This window comes from Rana temporaria, chromosome 5, assembly GCF_905171775.1.
Source record: "Rana temporaria chromosome 5, aRanTem1.1, whole genome shotgun sequence".
In the NCBI taxonomy this organism is placed as follows: domain Eukaryota; kingdom Metazoa; phylum Chordata; class Amphibia; order Anura; family Ranidae; genus Rana; species Rana temporaria.
Genome location: NC_053493.1, coordinates 339158426 through 339170718, shown reverse-complemented (window position 1 = coordinate 339170718; position 12293 = coordinate 339158426). Strand labels below are relative to the sequence as shown.

The following is a 12293-nucleotide window of genomic DNA, read 5'->3' as shown; positions in this document are numbered from 1 at the left end:
TCATCTATGTAAACTGATACATTCTGCTGGAGGGGTTGTGCTGTGAAAATCAACAGACTTGCTGGACAGATCACCAGATGAACCTAGAAGAAAGAAAGACTAAAAAAGAAAACAAATACAGCCATCACATCTATACAAGAATTGATAAGCTGCAATACAATAAATGTTTGCTTTTGGATTGAATGTTGCTCTAATACGGTGGTATGTGTTGATAAAGTTGTAGAAACCATTGTGATCATATAGAAAGTGTTGCAAGTAAGAACATGGTGGATCTGTGGCACACTTGAGAAGTAGACATGAGTGTCCCCGGACAATACAAGGTGCTGAGTGAGAACAGGGACACTCTGATGTCTGAGCCTCCATCTCCATGCAGAGAATCCCCAGCATAGAGCTGGCACAACCTCATTACTTATATGAACCTTCCTCAGACACACTGAGCAGTCTGACTCTGTACACACACAGACAGACATCAACCAAATAACACCGGAAGCGGAAGCGACCAGGGCATTCCACCTTTCCAGCGCGGCCCGATGATGTCACATCGCCGTGTGCTTAACTGAGCTCCGCGCATGCGTGTTGCCCTCTTTTCCGGTGGTGAACATGGCGGGGACAGAGTGAGTAGTCCATGGCCTCTGTATAATCCGCTCCCATCCGTCTGTCAGATCGCCTTTTCCCGGCTTCTCGTCCCCTCAGTAGTGCTGCGAGACGGTGCCGGATAGACTGAGCGCCGTATTAGTGTCGGAGGAGGAGGGAGGGCGGTGTACGGGGGGCCGGGGATTTGCTGAGGTGGTTGCGGCCTGTCAGTCTGTGATCGGGGCTCCTCTATTCTTATCACTGGGGGGGACGGAGCAATGTGTGTTCTCTATAGAACCCTCCTTCCTCCGTGTATTATCACCTTCTATAATACAGGCCCAGCTTCCTGCACCCCACATTTCTACTCTATAGACTGAGCCATACTTCTACTCTATGGACTGATCTATAACTGTATTCTACTCTATGCACTGAGCCATACTTGTACTTTACTCTTATGTACTGAGCCATAACTCCTACTTTACTCTATGGACTGAGCCATACTTCTACTTTACTCTATGGACTGATCGATGACTCTACATGGACTGAGCCATAACTGTATTCTACTCTATGCACTGAGCCATACTTGTACTCTATAGACCAGGGATCTCAAATTGGCGGCCCTTCAGCTGTTGCAAAACTACAAGTCCCATGAGGCATTACAAGGCTGACAGTTACAAGCATGACTCCCTCAGGCAGAGGCATGATGGGACTTGTAGTTCTGCAACAGTGGGAGGGCTGCCAGTTTGAGACCCCTGCTATAGACTGATCTATAACTGTATTCTACTCCTATGCACTGAGCCATACTTCTACTTTACTCTATGCGCTGATTGATGACTCTACATGGGCTGATCCATAACTGTACTCTTATAGACTGAGCCACACTTCTACTCTATGTACTGAGTCGTACTTCTACTTTACTTTGTAGACTGAGCCATACATGTACTGTACATGGGTGCTGGGGGGCAGGCACAGGCGGGTGATGGAGTCCCTGTAAGCCAAATACTGCAGAGGAACACCTGATGTCATGTTCAGGTCTTGGATGTTGGCCAAAATCAATGACTCTGGCTCAGTGGGTAGAATGACCTCGGTAGGTAAAATGTTTACATTGAGGAAGGGGTTCAGAGGATAGTGTGCTATTAACAATGGGCGTGGGGAGGGGGGTCAGCACATTGGGTAGAATGCCACTTGGGAGGTATGTCAGCTGATAGCATGCCGTTTACAGTGGGGGGCTCAGGTAGAATGCCAACTATGGGGGGTAGGTGTCAGTGGGTAGCATGTCATCCACAGTGAAGGGATCAGTGGGTAGCATGCCACTTATGGGGGATGTAGGTGTCAGTGGGTAGCATGCCATTTATAGGGGGGGGGGTAGGTGTCAGTGAGCAGCTTGTCATTTACATTGAGTAGCATGCCACTTATGATGAGTAAGGTGTCAGTGGGTAGCATGCCATTTACAGTGGGGGCTCCAGGCCTGTGCAGACACCTTCAAATGGGAGATCAGCTGCAACTCAGAGAACCCCCAGCGACCTCGGCACAGAATGGCTGCCGTGGGAAATTATCATGAAATGTTGAGTACTGCAGCCTCTTATGATGTCCAGAATGTAATCATGTGAGTGGACCCCAAAATGAGGATTTCTGGGAGCTGTCAGAATGATTTTAGGACAGAGATGACTGTCAGCCTGGGTCCTGACACACAGCTTGCACTCTTCATGTGATCCTGAAAGGTTTCATCCATACATCGGCTATAACATGAAACGGTCACATTCCCCTGAATTGCGGGTGCTTCTCCCTGCTGCCTCCTAGTTTAATTGATGCCCTCACATGGGTGCATCATAAATTCATAGGAAGACTAAAGCTTTCCGTCTGTCATGCAAGGACACCTAGATCTTAGTGGGGCTGCTGGGCATCATTGCACTTGTAGTCCATGGTTCATTGCCTCTGTCACCATAACAGTAGGAATAGCGGGAGCCTGTGCATTGCACCCACAACACATTGATCATGGTGGCATTGCTCTGCAGACGCCAATACAAATGTATAAAATTCAATTTTTCCTTTAAACTCAGAATTTTGACAGTCTTGCTTGTTTTTTGTAGTACTAGTGGTTCTAATTGGTGTGAAGTTTATTTTTATATGTGAACATTTTGGGCATATGTTTGAAAAAACAAACTCTTGATTACAGAGGGAAAAAGTTGCCAGCCGTTCCAGAAAGCCTTCTAAAAAGGCGAAAAGCCTTCGCGGAAGCCAAGGCCAAAAGGATCAAGAAAATCCTGGCTGAAAAGAAGGTGAGGGGTTTTTAATACTTTTATGTCTTACCCTTATCGGGTCTTGTTTTATGTAGGTTTTCTCACTAATTTATCTTGAAATTGTTAACATTTAAATTTTTTCATTCAGGCCCGCAAAGAAAAAAGGAAGGTAATTTACAAGAGAGCCGAATCCTACTACAAAGAATACAGACAGCTGTACAGACGTGAAGTGCGTCTGGCTAGGATGGCTCGCAAAGCTGGAAACTATTATGTGCCTGCTGAACCCAAGTTGGCATTCGTCATTAGAATCAGAGGGTAAGCTAACCTAATGCTGGAATATTAATGTTCTGTACTCAGGCTTCACAATAGATATTGGAATGTGTTTTGTGATTATAGGTGCCCTATGAGAATTATTGGAAGGCTTTTACTATAAACTGGTTATGAGAGAAACCTAGAGGCTGCCCACTGCTTTACTGTCTTTTTTTTTTTTTTTTTATATTATTTTTTTTTTTTTTTATATTATATATATTTTTTTTTAAATGCTAAATGTCCTTTTGTCTTGCTTACTTTCTTGCCTTGCATACAGATCTTAGAGGTGTTCCAGCTTGGGGGGGGGGGGGGGTGTTTAAGTCAGTGGCTACAAATACTGTAGCTGCCGCCACCGTCTTCACTAAGCTAAATACCAGAATACATATTGGCCTGAATTGATTAAGAAATGATTGTAAAGAAAAGGGAAGCTGTATTGGACTATAATGGCATCGTATGAGCAACTGATACAGTCACATTTATCATGTAAAATATTTTTATTACGAAGTAAAAATTTCTAAACATTTACAATAAAATATTGATTGTGACAACCATAAATCAGCTTGTCATTAACATTGAATTAACAATGATGTATACAAAACATCAAATATTGTGCAGTGTATATAAACTGATTAAGAAATTCGATTTTATTTGGGTTAAAGCCTTGCATGACCGCAATTGTTGGTTAAAGCAACGCAGTGCCATATCGAACAAAATGGCCTGGTCAGCTCCAGAAGGTTTTACTGACTTCCTGAAGTGGTTAAACAAACATGTTATATTTTCCTGCTATGAGCAATGGTTTTACACAGAGCAACCCTGATCCTCCTCTTCTTGGGTCCCCTGCCGGTGCTTCTGGCTCCTACCTTCAGAGTGCCTCTAACAAGCCGCTTACTATGGGGGTACTCATCCAGGTTTGATCCCTAGCCACACTGTGCTTCAGTTGACACGGCATCAGGAGCATCAGGAGCCAATGGTATATGCCAGGGCTTGACAAATTTGCTTTAAATCTAGGAGCTGGCTAAAAAAGTTAGTAGCCGTATTTTTTTTTTTTTTTGGCATAAAGACCAGGGGCTTCAGCCTGAAGTCCAAGGCCGGCAAAGGTGGGTGGGTGTAGGAGAGAAGGGGGGGGGGGAGAGGTGGACACCAGAAGCACCTTCTGTCCCAGCCACCATGGCTGTAGCTAAAGTGAGTGTAATTCCTTTTGTCCTGTCTTGCATACAAAACTGAAACTGACAGTACCCCCAACAGCTGCTGGGTCATTTCTTATTATTTTTGTTTTCACGGACCAATTTAGATTTTATCCAGTTTAAGCAAAATGTTTGCGTTGATATGTCAAAGCTTTGCTTATTTTTTTTATTTAATTTTTTTCCCCCCTCATTTTTACAGTATCAATGGAGTAAGTCCAAAGGTTCGCAAAGTGTTGCAGCTCCTCCGTCTTCGCCAGATCTTCAACGGCACCTTTGTCAGGCTCAACAAGGCTTCTATCAACATGTTGAGATTGGTGGAGCCCTACATCGCTTGGGGGTGAGTCTTGTGGCAGCAACCTCCTAAAGTATAAAATTAGTCGTCCTTTCCCGCATTCAGAAGAAACGAACACTTGGTAAAATATTCATGCAAATTTCTGCAGGAGCTTTCATGGGCTTCTCTATGCCTGAATCCTAGTAGTTGGGCAAGGGGGAGCAGGCAATAAACTGTTATTAGGGTGGGCGCACATGCACTTTATGCCTGTGTTTTTCCACAGACTCTAGACTTGTGTGGAACGTTTTGTGCTACTGTTGTAGGATGGTTTGGGTATTCTTGCAGTTTGAATGGTGGGTAACTAAAGTTTTATCTTTCTCAGGTATCCTAATCTGAAGTCTGTGAAGCAGCTCATCTACAAGAGAGGATACCTGAAGATCCAGAAGCAGCGTATCCCTCTCACTGACAACTCTCGGATTGAGAAATACCTAGGTATGCCACAATACACAATGTGACTACCCCATATAGAAGCTAATTTCCCAAACATCTTTGAAGCATTAAAGTGATTGTAAAGTCTTGCTTTAAAAAACAAACAACCCTGTTTATATACTTCCTCCGTGCAGTTGGTTTTGCACAGAGCAGCTCGGGTCACTTTTCGCTGCTCCGGGACCCCTCCGTCCTGACGAGTAGCAGCTTGCTATGCGGGCAGCCAAGCTGCAGCCCTGTGTGCCTCTCTCCTGATTGGTTCCTGCGGCTGTCAGTCAGCCAATGGTGCCGCAGCTGTGCCCCAGCCAATCATGAGAGTTCCGGATGGCTGAGGGAATTGTGGACATCGCTGGACAGAGAAAGGGGCTTGGGGTAATTGTTGTTGGGGGTGCTAGGGAGGCTGCTACAGACTTTTTTTTTTTTTTTTATCTAAATGCATTTAGCTAAACTTTTGCATTTACAACTCCTTTTTAAATGCAGGTCAAATGTTTAGTGTGGGGGGAAGGTGCAGTGTATGAGATTATTTTTTTTAGTTTTGACTACTTCAGATGTAGTAATCTTTGAAGATTATTTCTCTAGGGGTTTCTATGGGCAGGTTCAAGTTCTAATGCCTTTCATATACAGTATACACAACATATTGCAGCTATAACATACAGTGTGGGTTTGTTTTTTGATCAGAACATTTATGCTCCTCTCATAGTGCTGGAGCTTGTATACCTATCTTATTCTTTTTGCCAGTGGGGTAGCCCATTGTAGAGATAGGGCTAGTAGGCATGTGTAGGGATGGAAAAAGAACCCTTGTCAGAATCTCCCAGGATTTGGCTGTAAAATAAGGGTATTAAAGGTTCCTGCACATACCTGCAGCAGACTCCGTGTCTGCAATGTATACCTGCTTGACAATATAATTTTTTTTATTTTTTTTTTTTTTTGCACTAATGCTGAAGAAAAATAAAATGGAGCCACCAAGCCATTTTAAATTGTCTTCATTAAAGTTCTTGCAACACCGCACTTAAAGTGATTGTACAGTCAGATTTTATCTTGCATTGTATGCATTTTGTAATGCTTTTTGTGTCTGACGTGGGACAGATGGCAAAAAAGTTTTCCATGCAGCAGGGTTGTGCCTGCACCGCACAGGCCAACTGCTAGTTTTGTGTACAGGTGAAGAAAGATTATACTCAAAAGATCTTTAAAAAATTATGCTTCACCATTATCCAATGGTGAGCTGTTCAAGTCTACGGAGCCTGCTCTGTGCACCATAACATCAGGTGTGGCCCACAACTGTGTGGGGAGGAGCCTAGAAATGTCTCTTCTCTCCCATAGACCAAAGTGAGCAGTTAACCTGTGTAGTGCAGGCACCGCTCCACTGCATGAGGAAAAATGTTTTGCGCAGAATTGGGCTTTAAGCTAGAAATACATTTTCTCAAAAGTATAGAAAAATACCAGTTGATTGCAGTAAAAATCGTGTGCGATTGTAAATTTGGGAGTCTTGCATACACTTCAAGGGTTTCAAAAGAAGACTAACCATCTATTTTATTCCAACAGGGAAACGTAACATCATTTGTGTTGAAGATCTGATCCATGAGATCTACACTGTTGGCAAAAACTTCAAGGCAGCAAACAATTTCCTCTGGCCCTTCAAATTGTCCTCTCCCAGAGGTGGAATGAAGAAGAAAACCACACACTTTGTAGAGGGTGGAGACGCAGGCAACAGGGAAGACCAGATCAACAGGCTGATAAGGAAAATGAACTAAAAGGTAATGTCATGTGCAAAAGTTCACTGGTTTATGTGAGGAAGCCAAACCTCGAGTTTGGCTGTCAGTCATGTGTGGTAAGAAGCGGACATTTTATTTATGCCTGCTTTCTGTTTAGCTGCCGTTTAAAAAAAAAAATGCCAGTCATTATTGTTTCTTGAGTAGTGAAGTGTTAGAACCTATGCTGAATTTTGCTGTCTATTGGGATACATTTTTCTGCCTCATTGACGAATGTACCCAAGCCACAGTAAAACCATGGCTCAACCAATCTGCAGCAGGTGTAAACTAAGCCTAATTTTGGCTGCGCCCCCCGTGTCTTGTGCTCTGTAATGATTGTGAGGTATTTTGAGGTGCCATTGGAGAGAATTTGCCACAGTTTGTCAGTTTATGCTTGCAAACAAAAGTACAGCAGCCTTGGGCAGGCCATAGGCGGTGCAAATTTCTTTCCTGCAACTATGGTGGTTTGCAGGATTCCCCCATCAACACAATGTGCCGATGGGAATCCCTCCTGCTGTGCAATTGTCTGCTCCCGGGGGTGGGGGAAGCTGTCCCTGCCGGGAGAAGACACTGGTTATTGCTAGCAATTATTGCAAGTAAATCTGGTGGGCTGGTTGTACCCAAGTTGATCAATCAACTTGGTACATTCCGTCTGCCCACACAGTTCAAATTTTGGCAGGTCCATCAGCGATTCGAACGGTGTATGGCCGGCCTTATACAAAAATTTGTTTAAAAAAGAGTACTTTCTTGTTTTAATCAGAGCTTGCAGGTACAACACTTGGTGTTTCTCAAAACCCTTAGAGTTCTAGTGTGAAAGGCAACCTGTTCTGAAAGTAATGATTTATTAAAGAAAAGAATACTACACCACTGCAGCACTTCCTTTGTTTTGCAAGCTCAAAAAGAGCAAGTGCAGGAATTCAAAATAAAAATCATACCCTCGTAGGTGGATGCAGCATCTGACCCCCTCAACTCTAAGCTTGAGAAGTGGGTGAGTAAAGTCACACTGCTCAGTTCTCTGGTCTTTGAAGAGAGCTGGTGACTGTCGCCAGCTTTCTGCTCTGCCCTGCCAGTGCTACCTGGAGCTATCAGGCTGTGCAGGGGGTGGGAGCTGCTGACTTAGTTTTGCAGCGGCTCGCTGGCCTACTGTAAAGATGGGATCTTTCCAAAGCCTGGACCGGCTGAGTGATGTCAGCTGACATCCACTTTAAGTCCATTGTTAAATGCACTCCTGTGATCTGTAGAAAAAGTAGGACCAAAAATGGCTTCTAGTTTTAAAACTTGCAGCAGAAGTAACCTGGCAGCTTGAGGCTGCAGAGGGATAGGTGAACCCACCTGGAATGGTATTGTATGCACTGATCAGTCAAAACAATGACCACGACAGGTAAAGGTGAACAACATTGATTATTTTGTTACAATGGCATCTGAAAGTTGGTTGGATATATTGGCAAGTTCAACATGTCCCCTGAAACTGATGTGTTGAAAGCAGAAAAAATGGGTAAGCGTAAGGAATTTGAGCGACTTTCACAATGGCCATATTCTAATTGCTTGACTGGGTCAGAGCAACTACAAAACTGCTGTCCCTGACTGTATTGGCAAGGACCTACAGAGAGCAAGCCAAGGAAGGAGAACTATCAAACCAGCAATAGTCATGGATGGATTTGAGCTACAGTAGCTCAAATTGACGAAAAAGCAAATGCTGGTTCTGATGGGTATCGGAAGAAACGGTGCATCAGTTAATTGCTTATGGGGCTATATAGTTGTAGATCGGTCGGGGTGTCCATGACCAAAAGCACCCACAGTGGGCATATGGGCATCAGAACTGGACCGTGGAGCAATGGAAGAAGGGGGTCTGATGCATTCAAGAATGATCCATGGAGGCCCCACACCACCACTTACTAGGCCTAAAGTATCTACCACTGAGGGCTTGGAGCCAAAAACCACAGCATACCATTTTAGAGGTCTAGAGAAGTCCATGCCTTAACAGGTATGGTGGGTGGTCAAAATCTTATGGCTGATCAGTGTATATTTATGTGTAATTCGCGTAGACAAGACATGAAAGTGTTTGTCACTAGGAATGAAAGCATGGGCAACAATATTATCCAACCCTTCATGAAAGTGTGTGTGTGTATTTTTGTTTTTTAAAATGTATAGACAAGTGAGGGTTAATCTCCCCAGTAGCTCTATAGACTGCAGTAGAAAGCTGACGGAGAAACAAACCCCTCACCGTCTAAAATTCTGCTGTCTGCTATATAGTGCAAGCACCTAGAGGGCACATACTTGCAACCGTACACACGGGCCAGATATTGGCTGAAACTGGCCAACTTCTGTTCAAGCATGCTTGGCATCCCAGCAGCCCCTGTCGGAACACAATAGCACAGCGGGGAGAACGCTGTACTAACATTGCATAGTTGGCACAGAGACAACCCCCCCCCCCCCCAATAGATGGGTAGAGTTTTGAACGAAATTCTTAGTATGCTCTAAAAAAAAAAAGTTATTAATTTTTTCTAATCAGAAGTGGGTCAATTTGGCATTTTGTTTTCAAACGCAGTAATGAGAAAAAGGAGCAGGATAGAAAACTTTTGCATGGACATTGTATGGTTTTAGTTTCACATTTTCGGAGTATTTTTGTATGATTTTCTTTTTTTTTTTCCCCTAAGAATTTTCTGTGTGTGTGTGTGTGTGTGTGTGTGTGTGTGTGTGTTAGAAGCAGGCTGACCAAAACAAAGCATTCCTTAATCCACACATCCATGAGGTGGATGGGGGGAAAAAAATTCCCACCCCTGTCTGGACAATGTAATCTGACAGCGGGATACGCTGATCAGTAGCTGCAGCCAAAGATTTACCTTTCTCTCTCATTGCATTGATCTAAAGTCGACTTCTGTTTAAAAAGGGGATGGCTACATACACACTGATGGAGATTTGTCTGGTCCCTGCTGAACCATTCAAATTTAAATGCCCACACTTAATCCTGCTGATTTGGTAGATTCCATTTTTTCTAATCAACAGAGCTGCATGCAGCAATGCCTAGGCAAGCTGATAAATTCCCTAGATATTGGGACAGTGCATTGTGTGATGCAGTCATTTATTTCACTGTCGAAGTAAAGGTGTATATGCTCACTGCATATGCTGTTTTGCTATCCTCTACATGTTGCTACATTTAATACTTCTGTGCTTTACATGGGTTTGCTGGGACTTGTGTGTATGTGTTGTCGGTGTCAGAATGGATGGATAAAGCCAGTTTCTGTGCACACATACTAGAATTGGAACACGGATACATAGAAATGTACGATCAGTGAATAGCATTACTATCCAGTTAAATGGTATATGAATTATCCAAGTTGTTGGCTTGGCATGCTTTGTTGCCAGATGGCTACATCTGTAACATTACCGTGTGCGACAAACAAATGTCAGATTCGCTTCAGGTTATTTTCTGATTCCAATGCTTTTACCATAACATGCCAAACCCACTAACGTGTATGTATGTTCTCAACATAGTGATCTGGGGGGGGGGGTGCATTGTCATGTTGCATAAAAACCAAGTTTATGGCATATCTTTAACTGATTCCTTTCTGTATTTGCAGGTTTTCCATGGATGTTTCCCTTCCCAGTCTGTTAATAAAATCTACATACAAAGTCTTCAGAGTTGTGTTTTATTTTGTGCAGCATATGCAAGTTTAAATATTGTGCAATCATTTTGACTGTGTGGTTGGGTAAATGACAAACATGCCATACTTTCCTCCACTGTGCAGTTCGTTTTGCACAGAGTGGTCCGATTCTTGTCTTCTGGGGTCCCTCGGCAGCTGTCTCGGCTCCTCCCCGCAAGAGCTAACCCCCCCCTGTGGGGGTTGTTTTGCGGGCCTGATGCCAAGATAGCCATAGCCGCCGACTATCACTCAGCCCTGGCGTGCCGCATCATTGATTTAATTGACAGCAGTGGGAGCCAATGGCTGTGCTGCCAGCAATCATCCAATGAAGTGTCAAGCCAGTGTGTTCACGATGCAGGACTTTTGAGTAAGTAAACAGGGGGCTGTAAGTGTCGGATGTTTTTTCAGCTTAATGCATAGGATGCATTAAGCTGAAAAACCGTGAAGCTTTTTAACGCCTTTTTATTAGGCAAAATGTTTACTGCTGTCAGTTTGACTTTTTTTTTTTTTTTAAAGGGGTTGTAACAAAGGATTTTTTTTTTTTTTCTTTACCTTGGTGCAGTCCTCCTTCACTTACCTCATCCTTCAATTTTGCTTTTACATGTCCTTATTTCTTCTGAAAAATCCTCACTTCCTGTTCTGTCTAACTCCACACAGTAATGCAAGGATTCTCCCTAATGTGGAGTGTCGTGCTTCCCCCCTCCCTTGGACTACAGGAGTGTCGGGACGCTCTACGTTGCAGATAAAGGATCTGTGTTGGTGGGCGTCCTGACTCTTCTGTAGTCCAAGGGAGTGGGTGAGCACGACACTCCACACCAGGGAGAAAGCCTTGCATTACTGTGTGTAGTTACAGACAGAAGAACAGGAAGTGAGGATTTCTCAGAAGAAATAAGGACATTTAAAAGCAAAATCGAAGGATGAGGGAAGTGAAGGAGGACTGCACTAAGGTAATGGAAGCTATTAAGGGAAAGAAAAAAAATTGTACCTTTACAACCCCTTTTAGGTACAGAGTTGTCCTAAAGGAAGCCTGCAGTAAGGTTTTTATGTAGGATGCTTTTGTTGAACTCAGAAAAACATGTCATGACTTCTGGGTATGCAAACAGTTACAAAGAAGCATGTTAATGCCATACATTCTTGTAGCACATGAGGAAGTGGTAGGAGGTAAGGTTGTGATGACATGGAAGGTCATATGTTTGGTTCATGTGGCATGAGTGGTGCAAGGATGAGGTAGGAGTACCAGTGCTATAAGGTATTTTTGTGTGTAGACAGTAGGGTATACATGGGAGAAAGAACCTAATGAGACATTCCTGGAGTAGGGGGAGGGCTGAGAAAATGAATGTGAAAGGCATATGCCAGCTAGGTCACCCCAGTTATTTGCTTTACCATTGCAAAGCTACCCCACATTTTGTATTGAGGTCTCATGTACCCCCAACTGCTCCAGAACTCTCCTGTTATCTTAATCAGTACAAGTACACAGGGTTGTTTTATAGTATTTTCTAGGAAGGCTTTTTTTTTTTTTTTTTTTTTTTGGAAAGCAAAAAAATGTGTTCAGATGCTGGGTTTAGAGGCATTTCAAGCGCGGTAACCGTGTTTTGTTTATAGGTGTTGGTTAGCATTGTTTTTTGAAGTAGTTGCCTTTAACCACTTACCCCCCGGACCATATTGCTGCCCAAAGACCAGAGTACTTTTTGCGATTCGGGACTGCGTCGCTTTAACAGACAATTGCGCGGTCGTGCGACGTGGCTCCCAAACAAAATTGGCGTCCTTTTTTTCCCACAAATAGAGCTTTCTTTTGGTGGTATTTGATCACCTCTGCGTTTTTTTTTTTTTTGCGCTAT

At 43.5% G+C, this 12293-nt stretch overlaps 1 protein-coding gene across 1 annotated transcript; it reads left to right on the top strand.

Moving 5' to 3' along the window:
- The first annotated feature begins 508 nt into the window (after positions 1 to 508).
- Positions 509 to 10447, top strand: RPL7 (ribosomal protein L7). Its single transcript, XM_040354420.1, has 7 exons — positions 509 to 614; positions 2750 to 2852; positions 2962 to 3128; positions 4506 to 4643; positions 4960 to 5069; positions 6606 to 6817; positions 10393 to 10447. Exons 1-6 carry the CDS (start codon positions 601 to 603, stop codon positions 6812 to 6814), a joined length of 741 nt encoding a protein of 246 aa, XP_040210354.1. The 5' UTR covers positions 509 to 600; the 3' UTR covers positions 6815 to 6817; positions 10393 to 10447.
- The last annotated feature ends 1846 nt before the right edge of the window (positions 10448 to 12293 follow it).

Coding starts and splice junctions, on each gene's coding strand:
- RPL7 (XM_040354420.1), top strand. Junction 2,853..2,961: donor AAATCCTGGCTGAAAAGAAG/GTGAGGGGTTTT, acceptor TTTTTCATTCAG/GCCCGCAAAGAAAAAAGGAA. Junction 5,070..6,605: donor TCGGATTGAGAAATACCTAG/GTATGCCACAAT, acceptor TTATTCCAACAG/GGAAACGTAACATCATTTGT.